Below are 19,609 nucleotides of genomic sequence, written 5' to 3' on the forward strand. Positions count from 1 at the left end.
TTGGACACAAGCATAATGGAGCAGATGACGGCATCCCCACACACACATGTTCACACATCCCTTCATGTGCGCACACAAAAAGAGTGAGATGCAACAGTATTATTAGAAGAAGCATATTTAAATCAACCAACAAACAAAAAATACTAGAAATTACTTTTAGTCTTTCCTTTTTCACCACACACATCATTTACCTATTATTTACCACTCCACTACATTGGTGCATAGAGTCACTAAACACACACCAGTGATGGAATGTAAACTAAATACGTTTACTCCAGTACTGTCAACACAATTTTGAGGTCCTTTACTCTACTTTCTACACCTCTATACAATCTACTCCATGACATTTAGGAGGCAAATTGTTTTACTTTTCACTAAATGGACTTGTAACATTAGTTTCTAGTGACTCTGAAGTTACTCTGCTGCGTTCGAGACAAGCACTTTTTAAAATAATTGATTTTGTCTGCCATACGCTTTTTACACCCTCTTCCATATGCCTGACTTTGCTTTACAGGCGCCTGTAAGTTACTTGCAACTCAGAAAAATGAGAGGGAGAGGAGATGCAAGAGAGGAGGAGACAAGAAACTGGGCAAGGGATGAGGAGAGGGAGTGGGAGAGCTGGTAGTCACTATAAATCACATCTGGCAGGGAAGCAGATTCAGCACATCTCCAGGAGTTACTCACACATCAGCAGCAAGTCTGACTTCTAATTAACATCCCGCTAAAGAAATATCTCCATCCCCTGAATCCTCTGTGTTTACTGTTTGGGTTGGTTCGGACTTCATTTACAATAAGGAAACTGTGACGCAGACGCAATCAGAATCAGTTTCAGACCACCATCAGGTCAGCCGTACGACATGTCAGGCTGTCTTTTTTTTTTTTGTTAGCATCGCAGAAAGTGCTGAAATGCAAAAAGGAATACGCAAGAAACTAAATCAGATCTTGCGTCGCACGTTTGTTGCACTCACCAAATAATCTCACTCAGCAGTCTTTTACCCAATTTAAACTCTAATTCTGTTCACATGACACTGCAGAGAACTCGCGAATTTTCTCAGCTCCCGTTTGCGACGCCTGCAGGTTCTCCTCAAAACCTACAAACAGCCTCAATGACCTTCGGCAAGATGTAGAGCACCCTGGATGATGTCTGAGAGGCGACATTTTTAAAAGCTGTGAGTGCACAGTAATAACTGAAGGCCACTCAGACAAGCATTTTAACATTTTCAGGACCTCAGATCTGGCTTTGGGTGATTGGATAGTAAGTGGACGCAGTTTCGCGTTCTTTGAATCGAACAGTAAACCGCAATCGTTTGCACGGATGTGTGCAGTCCAGGGATTGTCAGTCAAACTTGTGCTGGGCTGTTTTGATAAGATATCTAAATTGCATTATTCCCATACATCTTTTATTTATTTATTTATTTTTTTACTGCGCACTCAAGGCTGCTTTTGGTTTGTTTGGTTCATGGTATTTGTGGTGTCTCTACTCTTGAGTACACGCACCCAAAACAGCAGACATACCAAGGTGAGATTACGAAATGGAACACATGCACGGATGCACACAAAACACCAGTGAATTAAGTGGAAACCATTATCACAAGCACGCACACACACTGGTGCTGAACCGAGAACCATACAAGGTCCAGTAGGCATGTTTTTAATCAATGACTTATTGAAGCACTAAATGACGTGTGGCCACGGCCGGCGGGGGCGTTAGGTTGGACCGAGGCGCGTTTGCGTGTCTCTGCGGCCGCCGCTGGTCATAAGACGAAGGGGCCACAGCATCCCTGAGCATGACGAGATATCGTTTTAATATCATGAAATATCCACATAACAGTCAAGCAGCCTGTTTAATGTCAGCTGGGATGTACGGGGAGGAAGGAAAAGCAAAGAGGGACGAGGATGCGGAAGCGGGAGTGAGAGAATGTGTAAGCGAAACAGATGGAGTGGAAACAAATGTATAGTGATAACATCATTTAAACAGCGCTCGGCTCTCTGGGGGCCCTGGCTGCCTTTAGCACTCGCTCTCGCACTCGTTTGACTGGGAAGGTGGCCAAAAGGATGGGCCAATAAAGGACACGCACCCTCTCTCTCTCTCTCTCTCTCTCTCTCCCCCCCCCCCCTCTCTCTTGCCCTCCCCCGCCAACAGACTAAATTGTACAGAATTGTGCTGTCAAGTCTCATTTGCGAGAGAAACGTCCCACTGGTTATTAGCCGGAGAAGGCCCCGTGGTTTGGCCAGTTTCTGATGAATCATCTCGTTTCTGCACGTGGAGGTTCAGATCATAACGTATGTGCCCCCCACAGAAGGTTAAAAGCAAATGTGTGTGCCGAAGAAGCATTCACGAAAGAGATGTGAGCCGTTTTTTTCTTTCACTCGCGCACTCACTACAGCACGCATTAACACACGCCGGACCGCGCAGAGCTGACCCTAACAGGAGCCGTAATTGAGGTGATCAGCGGGGTGATTACGTTGCAATAACAAGAGGTGACATGTCAGCCATTTTTCCTCGAGCAAAAGTAAGGGCACGGGGTCAGCGCACCGGAGCGAACTGTGTGTGAGAAAAAACACATTTCTGCTTTTTCTTTCCACATTATATAGGGTCGAGGGTGGATCAGCGTGGCTGGAAGGTGCGAAATGTCCGTGTTCCTTTTGTTTTAGCTGCACGCACCGCCGCAACCTTATCCCTCCATTCACCCTTTTATTATGCCTTCCCTGGTTTTCTTTGTGTTTCTCAGCTCCTCGACTGTGTCGCGCTCCCCGTCGCTGCCAGCTCCTCTGTCGGCACGGGGGACGGGGGTTTGAAGTGCCATGTGCCCGTTTCCCACGCGCACGGAGTCACCAGACAAGGAGGACTTTCACCGAGAAGCGTGTAACACATGCAGGGATTGACGCCATCTGCAGCAGTTTTGCGCCGGCTCCCTAAAGAGATTCCCTGGCAAGTAAGGATCTCGGGTGTAGTGACCGAGACACGATCCCCAGCTGGCTTCCCAACCTACTTCACAAGCTTCGGCCAACAGTCCCTTGGCGTGACAAACACGGCCACGCGATCGCCAGAATAAATGGGGGCATTGTTTGTCTCTGTGAACCATGGACGTGTTGAAACTTTGGTTCTGTACGGTTTAAGTTTTTATCAATGTTTCAATTTTCAGGTTTATGTTGTGATAGATCTATCCTTCAGGGTACAAAACGCTCTCTGTAAGGGTTATGAAAATATCATGTTTCATCTTGAAATACCTGGTTTGTTCCTGCCGTGTTTGCCTGTTCCATCGACAGTCACTGAAATTACCCAGTCTGGTGTCAAAACGGTCTCAAATAGCCGTCTCTCAGCAGCCTCGCCATCTCACATACACATAATGTCGATGTGATACGTGCGCAACCACCAAATGCAACGAATCTGTCATTTGCGAAAACATTTTATTGCTGAGAAAATGGTATGTCTTTGCTCTTTTCCTCTCTCCTTGATGCGCCATATTTACATGTATGTCACCTCATCTCCTCATTTATTTCTCCTCTTCATTCTCTCTCTTCTATCCCTCTTTTTCCCCCCCCCTCGTCTCTATCTCCTCTCCCCTTGAACATTTTTCCCTCTCTGAGCTGATACCACTTGAGCTTGTTGCTGCTATGTCAGTGAGCCGGGTGCTGATGCAGTTACACGACAGTCTAGAGTTTTAGAAGAAACCTACCAACTCAGCTACTTGGGGAGTGTGTGCGTGTGTGTGTGTGTGTGTGTGTGTGCTTGTAAGTTTAAAGCTGCTCTTTAATGACCTAAGCCTCGGGGCTCATTTGAGCTGCAGATACCAGCAGTCAACTAATGTCCAAACATCTGGGTGGTCTCACACACACACACACACACACACACACACACACACACACACAAGGGCTGAGCTTTTATCATTGGCCAGAGGAAGGGTTTTAGCATCCACCCTGACAGATGCCGCCCACACATCAACACACACACGCACACACACACACACACACATGCACTCTCACACCACAGCTAGTGGAAAAACACTGGTGAAGGATTTAGGCTGAGTGTGATCCATATATGTGTAACATACATCTGACAGCTTGGATTATGTGTATATATGAGAAGGAGAGAGAGTTGTGTGTGTGTGTGTGTGTGTGTGTGTGTGTGTGTGCGTGTGTGTGTGTGTGTGTGTGTGTGTGTGTGTGACAGTGACAAAGCAGGGCCATTTCAGCGGGTCCCTGGTGGTCACCAACGCTTTTCTCTCTCTTTCTTTCGCCCCTCTCTCTACATGTCTTTCTTCCCTCTTTGACTATCACCCCCAGGAGAGAGCGAGGGTCAATGGACGGAGGTCTGGGAGGTGGTGGAGGTGTGGGCTGTGGATGTATGATTTTCCCACCGGGTCAAGGTGCGGGAAGAATCAATCCACATACTGCATCCACCTGCCTCCACAACACTTTAATGTAGATAAAGAAACATTTCTATCATTCAAAAATGTTGGTTTGCAGGGTATTTTTGGAAGTGGGCAGATATTTTAGTGTTGCACTGCACATCCACATTCTCCCTACTACTGCTGAATTGATTAGTATTTACAGTTATTCATATATCTGTCTTGTATACTTTGCATTTCCAAAGATTTAAGCAGACCTACCCTAAACCTGCAATGACAGATTTTCTAACATCTAGAAACATTGACATTCAATCATCTTCAAAGTGGACGGTGCCAGTGAAGTGTTGCTCACCTAAACATCCAGCATTATCAATCATTTGTGGTCCCCACCAGCCCCTGAGGGAAAATGTCTGGCTCTTACGCTGCACGCTATAATCACCGCCTCATCACTGACTCTGTCTGCTGTTTGGCGCTGAGCACGTAGTCCTCGGTGGGTTTGCAGACCCGTTTCTCTGACAGCCGCCACCTGCTGCAGCCAAACTGATGATATGAGAGTGGTGAGTGCCTCAGTGTCTCTAGAGTATTTATCTTAGGAAGCTTTCTTTATGTTCTCTCGCCAGTATCCTTAATCCATCCTCTCTCCTCCTCCAGCGTGACCGGACAGTTCCTGTGGACCAGCTCCTCCACCGCTCGCCACCCCACTCAACCCCTGACCACCTGAGCCAGCCACCTGCGTATGTCTCCACCCGCACCACCCTGGTAGCCACCCGCTACAGCTCGCCGCCTCTACCTGCTGGCGATTTCTTTTGTGATCCATAAATTCACCTTTCAAATGTACTCAACGTTTGGCGTTAACTTTTGGGTCCACCTATCCTAGTACAACCGTTGGGAGAATGCTTTTTCAGGGGAACCAGGGCGATGCTAACTTCCGCGGTTAGCCTCCAAAAATATGTCATCGCTACACCACACCACTTTTTAAAAAAAAATTTTTAAACATTTTTACACAAACATTACAACAACATCAATCCACCTAATATTCCTTCGAAACCATTCCCTTTTCCTACAATGGGGAGCTAAAGTCATTTATAACAGATCTTACGCAATCACTCCAGCATAAGCAGGAGATTGGGAGATCCACAGGAAGCCAGGGTGTATTCTCTCAGCACTGCATGCATTTCTTTTGCATCCGATGCATCATTCGGTGTCCGGTCCCTGTCGTTCGTCCATTTGAGCGTCTCTGCGCGCAGTTCAAGTGGAACTTCATTTAGCTCCTCTCCCCGTTCCTCAGACCTTCTGTCTTTTTTTGGCCTGATCTCAGTGCTACCCTGCCCTCCCTCCCACTCCCTGTCTCTCTCCAATTCACTGTGGGAGAGGTCTGAAGTTGCAGTCACCAGAGCAATTAGAGACTTCATGTTCCTCCTCACTGTCAGGAGGAGGCAAGGATGCACACACACACATATACACATGACACACACACACACATGCACGTACGCGCCACCCGTCCTCTGCCGTCCTCGAGCGCTGACAGGCACTGGGCAAAAGTTCACTCTGCCACTGTGCTAACTATCTCCCTTTCTCCTCCTCTGTCTCTCTCTCTTTCCCTCCTTCACGCTGTCTCCTTCTCACGCTCTGCCTTTTCAAGAAAAGTGCCAACTAGCAGTCCCTCGCTTCTTCCCCTCCCTTCTCTCTCCCTCTCTGTCTCCAAGGCCTATCCTCCATCTCTTTCGTCTCCATCTTTTCTCTCTCTGTTTTATCTGTCTTTTCGGGGGGAGACGTTATGAGCATGTCCTTCAGTCCGTGTCTCGCCTCAGTGCCCCTCTCCGTCCCTCCCTGTGTATCTGAACAATAATTACCCTTTCTCATCCACCGGCTCCATATTCCTCCTCCTTCCCCCTCCTTTTCTTCTCATCTCTCCCTTCTCATCTCACGCTCATTTCCCTCATTCTCGGTGTCACATGTGTTTGCAGTACATTTGCACGCATCCGCACTGCCCATTCGGCCGACTGCGTGGAGTGTGCGTGCACGCAAAGTGCCAGGAAATCACCTGAAAATTAAAACTGCCAAACTTCATTCCAAATCTCCGAGCGGGTCCACTCCTCGGTCCCTCTCTCCCTCCATTCCAAATCAGTTTAACCGAAATGAGCATCAACTTGAATTGAGGAAGTCACAATTCACAATAAGCTTCCTTATCGTGTCATTATGAGATCCACACAATGGGCCTCTGCTCCACTCGCGTACTCATCTTAGGCTTTTCCCCAACTATTAAGGCAGTCGTGAAATGATTCTAATACCAGAGCGCCTTGAAGAAATTAAATTCCCTCATCTGTCAGTGCCGCGGAACTCGCTTTGATCTCTCTCAGGTGAGCACCGGCTCGGCCGTAAGCCTCCGACTCGCTTCCTCCATCAGAGAGGCCTCGGATGGTAGTCTTTACACTGCAGCCACCACGGGTTTTGGTGACCAGATGGGCGTCCTAGTGGTGGAGGAAGTATTCAGATAGTAAAAGTACTTATTGCTTTTAGCTTAGTAGTAGTAGTTTAGTTTAGTACTATTACTGGGAACGTGTGCAGAAATGTTGAAACACAGCTACATTACGACTGATTATGTTGATATGCTTTACGTGAATCAGGTTACTTAAATATTGTGGTCCTTGGATTAGGCCACTGACTGCATTTTAAAGAGGTATTTGTGTATGAGAATACATTTATTTCTTTCATTTTTTGGTCTTGTGATGACTTTATCAGATATAGCAGCCTAGAGATTTGACAGGAAGCAGGATGAGAGAGTTGGAGGATGAGGCGCGAGTTTAAACCCTGGGGCCGCTGCAGCATAGACGAAGCTTCTGTACGTTTGGTGCACGCTCTTATCAACTGAGCTACTAAATCGCCCCTGGAGCACATCTTCTAAAAGCAGCCCCCCCGACCTGATTGTGACACCGTGAATTGGTAACGTGACGCCGACGCCGCATATAGCCTCGACACAAAGACGGACGCTCAAAGGCGCTGAAAGGGCGTGTGATCTGCTGCTGTCCTTGATATTGTAATGAGCCTTCTTGGTCTGCTAATGTGCTCATGAGTAATCATTACTGAAGGGCAGACCTCAAAGCCCGCACAGCGAGCGGGCAAATGGTTCCTGCCCAAACATACTGATGATCAATCAAAAAAAAGCAGAATATTCATAAACCTCCCCTCAGTGACTCACGCTCCCCTCACACTTCCTACAAAACCTACAAAATAAGACTCAAGCGGCTGTCGGGGTTCACGGTGGCTGTTTGTCCTCCTCCAGAAAAACACCCTGTTCTTTGGCTCGACCTCACTCATCCACCTCTGCAGTTGACGGCAAAGTCGAGCTTCGTTATTACCCGAATTCATTCTATCACTTAAAGCAGCAAGAAACTGCACACGCACTTTCAAAACTTGTTCAAATATTATGATTCATTTGGTTAGAGGCTTTGCCTCCCCCCCTCCCTAAGTCCTGACTATCGCATTTTGGAATTAATCGCCTCCTATTTGCAATTAAAAATATATGTGTATATAATACTTTTTTCGGTGGATTGACATGTTTAAGCACGCTGCAGAGTTTTCTATCCGCTGCTCTGATAGCGTTAGCCGAAGGCGAAGCATGGCCGAATGTATTCTGAAAAGGCAAAATGTATTCCACAAAGTTAAGGACGCACTGAGAGCTGTCACATTTGATTTATTAGTAATTCTGTCTGCTGGCAGTTTAGCTTCCTACAAGACAAGGAAATGTGGAGTAGAATAATTATTGCTTTGCTTATCTGTAGCTGTCTTTACAGCTGCCTCTAGTAATAACCATAGAATTCATATTCCAGCTAATAACATGTAAGCTTTTGTTGCTTTTGTTCCAATCCCTCTGTTTCAAGGATGGCGCCACGGAGCGCTGCCCTTCTGTTCAGAAGGAGCAGAAGAGGCAGAATACGGTGTCGGACTAAATATTACATATTTTAGCGCCAGACATGAACTTCTTTTCTGTCTTTTACTCCAGGCTAAGCAGCGGGCCTGTCGACAATTTATTTCCATTCTGTTATTAATAAACTCCAGCATCACTTTAACCAGAAAAATTTTGGATTCACTTTTCGGTATAAATAATCCAGCACATGCACGTACACGTCTTGCTCACGCTGAGCCAGTGCACCACGCAGGAGACAAACTAAAAGTGATAAGTGAGGACGAAAGATGTTCCTTTAAAAAAGTACGACGTAAAATTGGGTGCAGATCCGCACACAGACTTTCCAAAGCCACAGAGGTTCAACCTCGATTGCTGTGCTGAGTTTTAATGTCCACGTGCCACTTTAATAATCTGTTTATCATGTATTATTAAACACCTGCAGCCGCCAGACAGCAGCGGGAGCCGCGCTTGTGTCTGCAAGTGAAGGATTTTTATGCAATTTATTCATTATTTATAAACTGTAAGAAATTGCTTGGATGGGGGGGGGGGGGGGAGTACAGGAGGTTGGGCAGGCTATCTTTATTTTGGTTTCTTTAAAAAGCCCTCTCAACCTTATTAATAATTTCTTTGGACCCTTCCTCACCCTTAGTTTAAAAAAAAACTGCCGTAGCATTCGCTTAATGTCTCCAGAAAAATGGATTAACAGTACGGAAAATGTAACAAAAAGGTGGACATACCGCCAATATTTATTCATTAATACAGATATTCTAAATAAACCCTACAATATTGGTCACTGCACCCCAAATTACAGCAGCCTAGACATAGAAGCTATCATGTCATACGTCACTATCTATTAGATCAGATGGTGTTGTTGCCTGATATGCATGAAAGCCGATATCTGTCCGTCCGCCATAAATCAAAAGCGGTCACATGATGCCAAAACCAAAACAATGTGTTATGTGTTAAAAAACTTGTGTGTTGAAGTAAACATCCATGTAACGCTGTGATCCTACCCTCTCACCAAAGTTACACAGTGGATAAACAAGTGATCGGGGAGCAGAGTGGCTGAGACAGAGACACGTTCACCCTGTTACAAGACGCTGTAGCATCAAAATCATTTTCAAGCTGTTATTTGAAGGGGAAAAGTTACGTAATGTTGCTTTAAATATCGCTTCCACCAACGTTTTATCGTCTGCACTTGAGAACAGGATTCTTGACTGAGCACTTGCAAAGGCCTCTTCCCTAACTTGACCTGACAGCTCGTCGGCCGCCATCGCCTCGTTTTCGGGCTCATTATTGCGTTCGCTCCGACTTCCTTCAATCATGTATCCAATTTTTGAGGGAAAGGGTATTCGAAAAATTTTCCGAATCTGTTCTGGGGGGAATTTTTTTTTAGGAGGTCGGAAGCGCAGAACAGACGAACCGCCAGTGCAGAATGACTCATACAATTTATATAGCACTTTGTGGATAATAGATGAGAAATAGCAAACTACAAAGCACTCACTTGGATAAAATGTACCCTGCAGTTAGTGGTGATGGAGCCATTAAATGACTTATTAAATTCTCTCAAGAGTCCCAGTTTGTGTAAAGCAATATATCTGAGTTGAGCTGACATAAAAAGAAAGACATGACTCTTTTATAAGTTTAAAAAAAAAAGAAAAATAAGGCGACAGGAATGGGACGATGCCGGATGGAAAACAAAAAGAGAAAGAGAAAAAAAAAACAAGCTTATGTGTGTGTTCGAGCGTGCGTACGTGCTTTTTTTTCTGTTCGTGCACCTCTGACGTTTATCTGCGCAGTTTATCCAAAAGCAATCTGCCCCGCCGTCGCCGAGTTCAGACAAATAGGCGCTGATGTCTAAGGTATTGCTCCAATACACAGGACAGCACATAGCATAAGACAGTGCCGACGCCGTAGGTGTAGAACGCCATCTGAACGTGATTCTCCTCCGGGAATGCAGCAATGAAAACTAGTTATGGCTGCAATTCAACAACATTGTCGGTGTAATCCATAATAGATAAGCGGTGGATCATGATAACACACACACACACACACACACACACACACAGCATGTGTTGATGCATGCACGTAGTATTTGGAACAAACACATGTAAATAGTCAAACACATGCAGTCAATAAATAGTCAATAAGCATATCGATGCCACAGACCGAGTGGCTTCTAATTTACTGAGTGCGCAGCTGCAGATGGCCGCGAGACTGTTCACAAACACACTGCAGGTCCGTGGAGAGGCGGACTGAAGAAGATTCTGTGGTGAATTTACATGACATCACATTAGTTGTCATTATGCGTTGTGCTGCTGGAGTGCACCGGATCGCCTTGTTTGTTTTTTTTTCTGGGAGGAAGACATTTAGTCATGTTTAGTCAGATATAACTGACTAATGTATGTAAACTTTATGAGCTGTGGTTACTTGGCATGCGAAACGAGCTCCACCATGCGTGCGTCCTGGTTCATTATTCAAAAAATCTTGCGAGGAATGCCGGCGAGGCACATTTCATATACCTTCTAAAGATTTTTTTGAAAAGCCTGATTTTCATTCTTGGAAAAAAATATTGCGTGTGTTCAGGGAAATAAACAGCGGGTAACATAACCAGGTATTACTCACACCGTTTCAGTGTTCCTCTTTATCTTTAGGAAATTTACATACTGTGAACTTCCAGCTGCCACGGTGTAAAAAGGCACATGTTCAGTGCAACTGAACTACTATGAAAGAGTGATGCATGTAAAAGAGGTCACACAGAGTGTGTATGCACTGAGGCTTGGTACTACAGTAGTCATTAGAGTCACTTTAAGCCCTTCATCTCTTCTCCAATGCTCCCCTCTCATCTCCTCTTCCTCTCTCACACAGAACAGGCACTAATGGAGTTTGGACTGGACCTGAGGGAGAAGAGAGAGGGAGGATGGGAAGGAGAGGAGAGAAGTGAGAATGAGTGATGGGAGGGCGGGAATTATTAGAATCAGTATTGGCGCGAGCATTAACATTAGCACTGGGATTTATTTTGGAAGCGTAAGCATTAGTATTCTAATGAGTTTTATTTATCCTTAACTGAGGTTTGTCTCGTTAATGTTTGCACCTCTTTTAAAAAAAGGAGACTCTCCCCGGGGTAAAAGGACAGCAGTTCATACTTGAAGCGCGGCCTCATTAAAATAAGTGTAACACTCGCATTATTGCACAAGATGAAGGCGTAAATGGAAATCTGGGGAAGAGACAACATCCCGAGGAAGGGAGAACTGATGCTTCGAAGGAGTGATTTAATTCGTGAGCGAGAGCAAAATACAAAGAGGAAGGAATGACAGAAAACAGACGAGAGAACAAGCAACGGAACGAAGACGAATCAGAGACTGTCGCCGTGAATTAAAGACAGCCTTTTTGATGTTCTTTAATAGAACGTCTGTCAAAACAAGCGGAACAACCATTCTGCATCTACACACACACACACACACACACAGACACACACATCCGTCAAGTGGCACACCTCACAGCAAGTGTCATCGCAAAAGAAAAGGCATCAATCTACCGTGTAGCCCTACAGCAACTTCCCCGGCTAGAGTCTATGGAAAACAGAAGGGCAAGGAGCAAAAGTTGAGACAAAGAAAGAGAAACCCGCAAGAGGAGGGAGAGCAGGGAGGTGAGAGAGAGAGAGGCTGGGTGATGTGTCCCAGGTGTGCGCTCTATCCTCAGCAGTAGTTAAGAGCAAGGCACGGCAACGCCTCAGCCATCCGTCACCATGGAGATAACAAGCTGTCAGGGCCGGAGAGGACCACGGGCCACAGAGGCCGGTCACTCCTGCTCGCACACTGCAGGAGCCAATCAGAGGGAGAAAAGGGGAGAGGGTGAGGTAATGTGAGGAGAGGGATGGATACTGGCATCAACTCTTCGGTGGTAAAAGGAGAAGGAGCTGATGGGGGAAAAAAAAGGACGAGGAGAGAGGTGCAAAACATGCGAGAGTGGCAGGAGGAAGCTCATTTCAGGGAGGGGAAGAAAAAAAACGACATAGAGAAGACGGTATTTGGAAAATATAGTGATGCGCACATAGCTGTAATGATGTTTAGATGTGTGTGTGTGTGTGTGAGGGGGGAGACAACCGCCGGCGCCCTGAGCTATACATCAGTCAATGCTCTTCGTCTAAACAACTCATATACACACGCCAGCACATTTCCCTTTCTGAAATGCTGCATGCTGGGAGTAATTACCGGTGTTTTCACTTGAAATTATTGCCCCTGCTTTGCAATTAGAACCCACACTGTGGGTCCGTGCAGAAAAGACGCGGTCCGAGACAAAACACGAATGTTCAACGGAGTGCAACACAATAGAAAACGCCTCTGTCGTATGCTGACAAAGCTGAAATACTCCAAAGCTGCGAGGCAAAAAAAAAAAAACGACAATCACATAAGACCCCATTTTAAACAGGTGTTCTTTGAAACAAGCCAGTATATCACACTCATACAAATGTCTACTGGGGTGAGTAACTGTTGACAGGTGAGGTTTCACTGAATGCAGTTAATTGCGCTATCTGAGGTATAATGGAGTTCAAGTGACCCGACGCGTTCTCATCTCCATCTGCAGAATAACACGCTGATGAGGGATAATCGTCACTGCACGGCTGAGACACAACGCAAAACACATATCTTGAGCGTGGAATTATAGTATTTTCTCCTTCTCCCATACGACGGACTGACAGGATAAAAGCTGTGACCTGTATTTATCTGAAATTACACTCTCAAAAGTCTCAGAAAATGTAATCACTCAGAAAAAAGTACATTCAAATGATGCATAGTGCTTGACTCAGTCAGTCAGTGCAATGCATATGGTTGCGTGTGCATGCAGCAGAATGCCATAGTAGGCAAATATGTGCCTTTCGATGCACTGTAATGAATCCATCAAAGGTGAGTGGGGCCGTGATGGGGTGCACATCTGATCTGCTATCAGCACTGACAGGGAGTAACAGCTGCTGCAGCATCTCTCCAAGTACGACGTGAAGCAGAGCAGAGAGCAGAGCTTCTTTGAATTGAGAGGAAATGTCAAAATAAGTGTATGATAGAGAAGTGGAAAATGAGAATGAGGCTTAACGCGTGCCATGTGTCTGGCATGTGAGCAAAGGGCGTGAAGGCGGGGGAAAGGAGGCGACAATGACGAAAATGAGCAAAGGGAGCGGAATAGGAGACAAGCAAAGTCAGCTGTAACTGGTTGGTCATGAAATCAAACATACCTCACACCAGCTATCAACATACTTGAAAATGATTAATAGGGTGTAACAAAGAGGCAATATGTAGGAATTGGTGTTGGAAATGTGCAGAAATTATCGACACAGTGTGAGCAAACAGCAGTTCTGAAATTATGACGTCTATAAAATGGGTTGCAGAGATACCTGCTGAAGTTAACATGCTAACCAGCTAGCCCCAACACATCCTGGTTTGTAGCACTTGTGCTAGCCGTGTGAACACTGAAACTCCCCTGGTCCCAGAGCTCCCAGTCCGAACCGCTAGCTGCATGGCTAACCAATCTAAATAGCTAAGGCAGCTACTGTGAGCAGCAGTTAGCGGTTACTCAGTTGACATGCTGCTCCCTGTGTGTTTTGATTATGAATTTTACAGCTGGCCAATTCTTGCATATGGCACCTTTAAGGCATACATTAAAACGCTCTAATATTTGTGCAACGATTTGTGCAAGTTAACAGCCACCCTTCCTTCCTCCTCATTATAAATTCCAGAATATATGAAAATGCAAAAAATGTTTTCAAACTATCTGTGATGTCACAAATCATGCTCATTTGTTTTAATGAGCACAGAAAGTTTACACTGTCAGCACTGAATGTGAAAACGGCCTTCTACTGTCAAACTCTACACGTACATCACTGTACAGAGTGAAGCTAAAACATTTGGCCATCGGAACAAGAACAAGAGCATATTTTTGAGTGTGTTTGAAATGAGTTGTGTTTAAAATGAGTTTTGAATACAATGAGAGAACGATTAGGGTTCGTCTCTGCTGTATGGCACATATAGAGAGTGAATGTGCACTCTGCAGAGCAAGAACAATAGGGAGCGGGCGAAGAAGTGTGTGGGGTGCAATGTAGAGAGGTGCTCCAGGTGCTCTGCTGCAGGCAAGCGTGGGAGAGCATCGCTGTATATGTGTGTGTGTGTGTGTGTGTGTGTCACTGAATGCCTCTCACAGCTACTGTGTGGTGAACAGAATTATTGATCTGCAAAGAGATGGTGAAACATCCACTCATTGCCCCCTACACACACACACACACACACACACACACACACATACATCTAGACAAAATAAAAATCCACTTCAGATAAACTGCGCCGAGTACAGGCCAAACACCGCTTGATGACGATGAAATGAGGCTTATCTTGTTGTTGCATCACTGTGGTTCGGTAGGGCGCCGCGTAATCATCATCAAAGTCTTCAAAAGCAACACAGAAAAGGTGCTGCACTCACAACCGATCCAACACATCTATATATACAGTACTGTCTACTCCAGTGCGATCAATACACACACTCAAAGGGGTACAAATAGTTTTTCCAGTGCACCAAACATCACACACCAAACTCTTGCTCCAGTTCAAGTTCTACACAGACACACTTATACACACACACTTATTACACACACACACATATTATCTTAGTCCTACACAAGTAAAGGCACAAAGCCTGTCAATATGCTGCCATCCCACACACACAAGGTCACACAAACATACACAAACACACACTTGAAGTGTTGGGAAGGTTACTTTAAGGTTTCTATTTACTCTGTTCAAAATGTAATGGGTACTTCATCAAAGTAATGTCACTTATAACATTTGCTTACATTTTGGTTACCTTAAAAACATAAACAAATCAAATTAAACTGGACAATGAAGCTGAAAAGTCTCAAAATTTGAACTTAAACAAGGCTGTGTAAACCTCACAGTACTTGAGCAATATGTAATAATTTGCTGCCAGACAACCAGACTACCTCCTTAATGCTGCTTACTGTATTCTGTTTTTCCAACAGCTTTGCTGACCTGTGTTGTCTGGACATATGCTAAATTAAGTCATTTCAGCACAGTTTATACAAATCATACATGCGAAGCAACATAATTATTTTTATCGAAAAATAACATATTCAGATGTAACGTTGTGGTAATCAGCAATATTTTAATTAGAAACTGTAATCTCATTACATATTTTTTCTCAGTAAATTATGACAATTACATTTATTTTGAAATTTCATTATGTTAAGTTATGCAATTGAAATCAGCTACTCCCCCAACAGTGCACATGTCAGCTAGCATAAAAAATTTATTAACTATCAAAGTCACAATAAGCAACAGTAACCTTTTAGAAATCAGCTTGGTCTTTTCATCGCCGTGTGTGTGTGTGTGTGTGTGTGTGTGTGTGTGTGTGTGTGTGTGTGTGTGTGTGTTCCGAGCTGATTCCATGACTGTAAAATCACCTCAACTACATCCCTCAAACCACCACACAGACAATCCATTTCACCTTTCTCAAACTCACTTTATATTCAACCGGCACCTTCTCTCTCTCCTACACATGCACGCGTGCACACACACACACACACACACAAACACATGGACAGGTGTGTCTCTGTTTTAACATGCTTACAGTGCAGCCACCCTGGGCATCCAGCAACCAGTGAGCTGCAATAGAAGTTAAGACGATGTGAAATAAGATTTGGATAGTGTGTGTGTGCAGTGTGTGCGTATGCGCAGGCATGTCTGTACCCTGTGGCGTGGGGCCAACTGAGAGTAGTAGAGCTGAGCCATTAGCAGGCAGTGTAAAATCCTTCTCAAACCTCTTTTCCTCCAAACATCAAAGATGGAGTCTGAAAGGCAAACAGAAAGTCTCTCCGTCCAGTTTTGTCTGTCTGACTGCCGACAGTCTGCCTCTGTCTTCCTGATTTTCTGGCCATCCATTTGTCTGTCTGTGATACAGTTTCAATTCCCTGCGCATTTTTTTTTTCAAACTCACAACTCACAAGGCATTCCTTTAATACTTTAAGAAAAAAAAACAGCCTCTGTCTACATTCAGACCTTTGCTCAAACTCAAATCATTAACACTGACCTGAGTTCCTCATTCCACAATCTTCAATTCTCACCAATCGACAACAGCTCAAGATCTTAAAGGTGTTGCTGATTCTGGCACCTCCTGTGGTTAAGAACTTAAACTGGAAGGAAGGTGCGACATATTTTGAATAGTATTTAAACTTTTTAAATACAGCTGTTTAGAGGATGCATGGTGATGAGGTAACATATGATGGTGGAACGAAGTCTTCAGTTTCAAAAGTTTAAAAAACCAGCAAATAGCTTATTGCATTGTGTATTTGCATTACTGAATATATTGGGGACATAGTGTATGGATATTTTACTGGTAAGTTCTCACTCTTGTTGCCACTTCTACTTAATCACTTATTGCAGTTTAGGGAGTGGTGTAAAGCCAAAGTTTTCTGTGATTAGTCGATAATATAAAAGTTATAATTACTGCCAAACAAAGTATCTTGATCAAACTATTCAGGCAGTTGTTAGGAGAGAGAGTAATCCTGCAATCTTAAAGAAGCCAAAGTCTGTCTGGCACCACACACTTTGGATAAACATTGCATGAAATATTACAGATTGCAATCCTTCGTTAGTTACTGGATTTAAAATGTGCATCTTTTTGTTTTGCTGATGTTAAATTAAAAAACAAAACAAAAAATCTTAATTCCCCTTTGAACAGCTGCTGGGTTTGGAAAACCTTGGATGCAATTAATTTTATTTTAGGAACAGTGGTAAAATGGATGGATGTGTGCATTATGATATATTGTTGGAAAAGTCAAAAGTTCTTGCAGTGTGTCACGTCATCTATTTATTAGATACACAGTGTTTGTTTTGCTTTTGCATGTCAGGCCTAAAGAGACATAGACACAAATAGTTTGGAAGAGAAAGAGATTGATTTTAAAGGGGACATTTTGTGCTAACTTTCAGGTTCATTATTTTATTTTGGGTTACTGGTTAGAATAGGTTTACATGATTTAGTGCTCAAAAAACACATCAGATTTCTCATACTGTCAGGTGTAGCAGCTCTGTACTCCCCCTCTGTCTGAAATGCTCGGTTTTAGCTCCTGTCTCTTTAATGCCCCGCCTCCTAAACACAAAGTCTACTCTGATTGGTCAGCTCATACATGCCTGAGCCAGCACAACTAACAACAGAGCACCTGTGCTAAATCCCTTTTTACATGGCAAACTGGCCATATTGGCTAATATATCTGAATGTGAGACTTGCAAAATGTCATAAAGTCATTTCAGAATTAAAGGAGACTTCTGAGAAGTCTTTCAGGAGCAGTGTTTTGACCTTTTTAAGTTTAAAAATCCTTCACATGCACAAGAAACTGACATAAAATCCTAAATAAAAGGACAAAAAACTAAAAAGCATAACAGAGCAGAGCATTTTCACCATTTGTGCAGGATGCATTACCTGCATCATAGCGACATTTGAAGAAACATTTAAAGTACAAAAACATCCTTCAAAATAAATGCACTACCATCTCAACAGCAGTGAATGAAAAAGTGCAAGAAAAGCTCGAGAGGCTGGTTGCCCTGAAGGCTCAGCTGTTCCTTACACATGACAATAATAAATCATGTGTTCAGAGAGATTTGAACCGACCGACTGACCAAGCAAACATCACACTGCCATCGCAATCCTCCGAGCCCTGCACTCCGACTAGTGGGAGTAAATAGGGCCATAGTCATATTTTACTTGCGATGTACACACACGTTCACACACATTCCCACAGCAGCCAGCCCAGTGTGGTCCTGTCGGTCCCTAATGTGAAAGGATCATCCTTTGTCCCACCGCGACTGTCAGTGCAGTTCGCAAACAGACAATTGCTTGTTCTGGACGCAAAGTAAAACCACACACACACACACAAATATACACATTCTATTGTTCAAGCAGTGCAATGCTGATCACTGCAGTTGGAGTCGTATGAGGATGTCAAACACACTTACTTTGAGAAGATTCAGGGATGTCTGCTGTACTGCAAATCTGCAAGATAAAGGAGTGAGGGTGGATGGGAGGGTGGTCGGAGTCAAGATGGATGAAGATGTTTCAAAGGAACGCAAAACAGACAATAGACAGAAGATATCACAAAGGAGATAAATTGTGACTCTGCGAGAGTGGGTGACGGATTAGCAGCGACAAAAGGCTCTTAAAAAAAGAGGGACAGGATACAGAGGGGAGGGAAGCACTGGTGTTAGATGAGCAGATGAGAGGGTGGAGGAGTGAGAGGGACTGAGCGCCGCATGATCGGTGCGGCAATGAACAGAAAAGGCTAAAGATGTGGTTAACAGCGGCAGGTGCAGACATTTAAAACAAATACCTTGTAAAGTGCACCGCTGCACGAGGACAGCTTCATATTTGAAACTGAACATGAAGTTCGAAGTGAAATGCAGACAGGTGAACAATTAGAGACTGATGGTAGTTTGGGGATAAAGATTATCTTCAAGGTTAAAAGGGCCAGTTCTGGCAAAGTAAAGGATATGGGCTGGAGACCATCCGGATGCACCAGTTGCGAGGACAGGTGGTCTGCTTCAGGCAGAAGAAGACCACAGGCGCCAGCTCTGGGAAGGGCACCACAAGGGTGCTCAGGTCACTGCCGATACTGACATCATCACCCGGACCCACTTCCTCGATGATGTCGTCAGCATGCGCCGAACCGTAGTCCTCGCTCTGCCCTGGCCCTGCTGAGGAAATGCTCCCCAGCGGCACAGGACACTCCTCGCTCGTCATGGCAACCCAGCCGAAATCTGCAAGACAACAGGAGATGACAGCGGGATTAGAGGAATTAAATGATTACCGCATTCGTTTGACACATCGCAGATCTCTGAGAGACTTTAGACGTGAGGAAAAAAATGCCCGCTTTGATTGAATTAACATGCAGTTTTTGGCACTGCAGCAAATAAATATTAGCTGAATGCGTTTATTCCCTGAAAGTTTGATCGGACAAGCAGGAATTTGCCTCCGCAGTCGCTCCCGCGAACCACTAAACCACCTTGTGTCATAACATCACCTCACAGCTCACAGATATTTAATGCTTGTTGTTTTCCAGACCTCCCATCAGTCTCTCGCCGTCTCTTCGCCCCGCAAGAGCAAATTCTCCTGTCGTAAACTTCCTTGTCTGCATAACAGAATACATTGCTTACTGATAACAATCACCTCTCACAATCAAGCAAACGCAGAGGGGCACTACAGCGGAGAGTAAATCAATGTCAACAGTCATTGCACATTCATTGACGATTCATTTAGGCCCATCACGGTGTTGTGGGAGAGGAAATGGCTCTTCCAT

General features: G+C 44.5%; 1 protein-coding gene across 7 annotated transcripts in view; it reads right to left on the minus strand.

Moving 5' to 3' along the window:
• The window catches only part of LOC115575830 (voltage-dependent T-type calcium channel subunit alpha-1I-like), a 168,227-nt gene that overhangs the window by 103,120 nt on the left and 45,498 nt on the right, over positions 1–19,609 (minus strand). For 4 of the 7 annotated variants that reach the window (XM_030408188.1, XM_030408186.1, XM_030408185.1 and 1 more), the window contains exon 1: positions 18,806–19,053. In XM_030408188.1, coding sequence (XP_030264048.1) covers positions 18,806–19,053 — 248 coding nt within the window. Of the gene's footprint in view, positions 1–18,805; positions 19,071–19,609 lie in introns of those variants that run through there. The other 3 variants (XM_030408180.1, XM_030408182.1, XM_030408183.1) reach the window with 1 other exon arrangement.

This window comes from Sparus aurata, chromosome 23 (genome assembly GCF_900880675.1).
Source record: "Sparus aurata chromosome 23, fSpaAur1.1, whole genome shotgun sequence".
NCBI classification, from domain to species: Eukaryota; Metazoa; Chordata; class Actinopteri; order Spariformes; family Sparidae; genus Sparus; species Sparus aurata.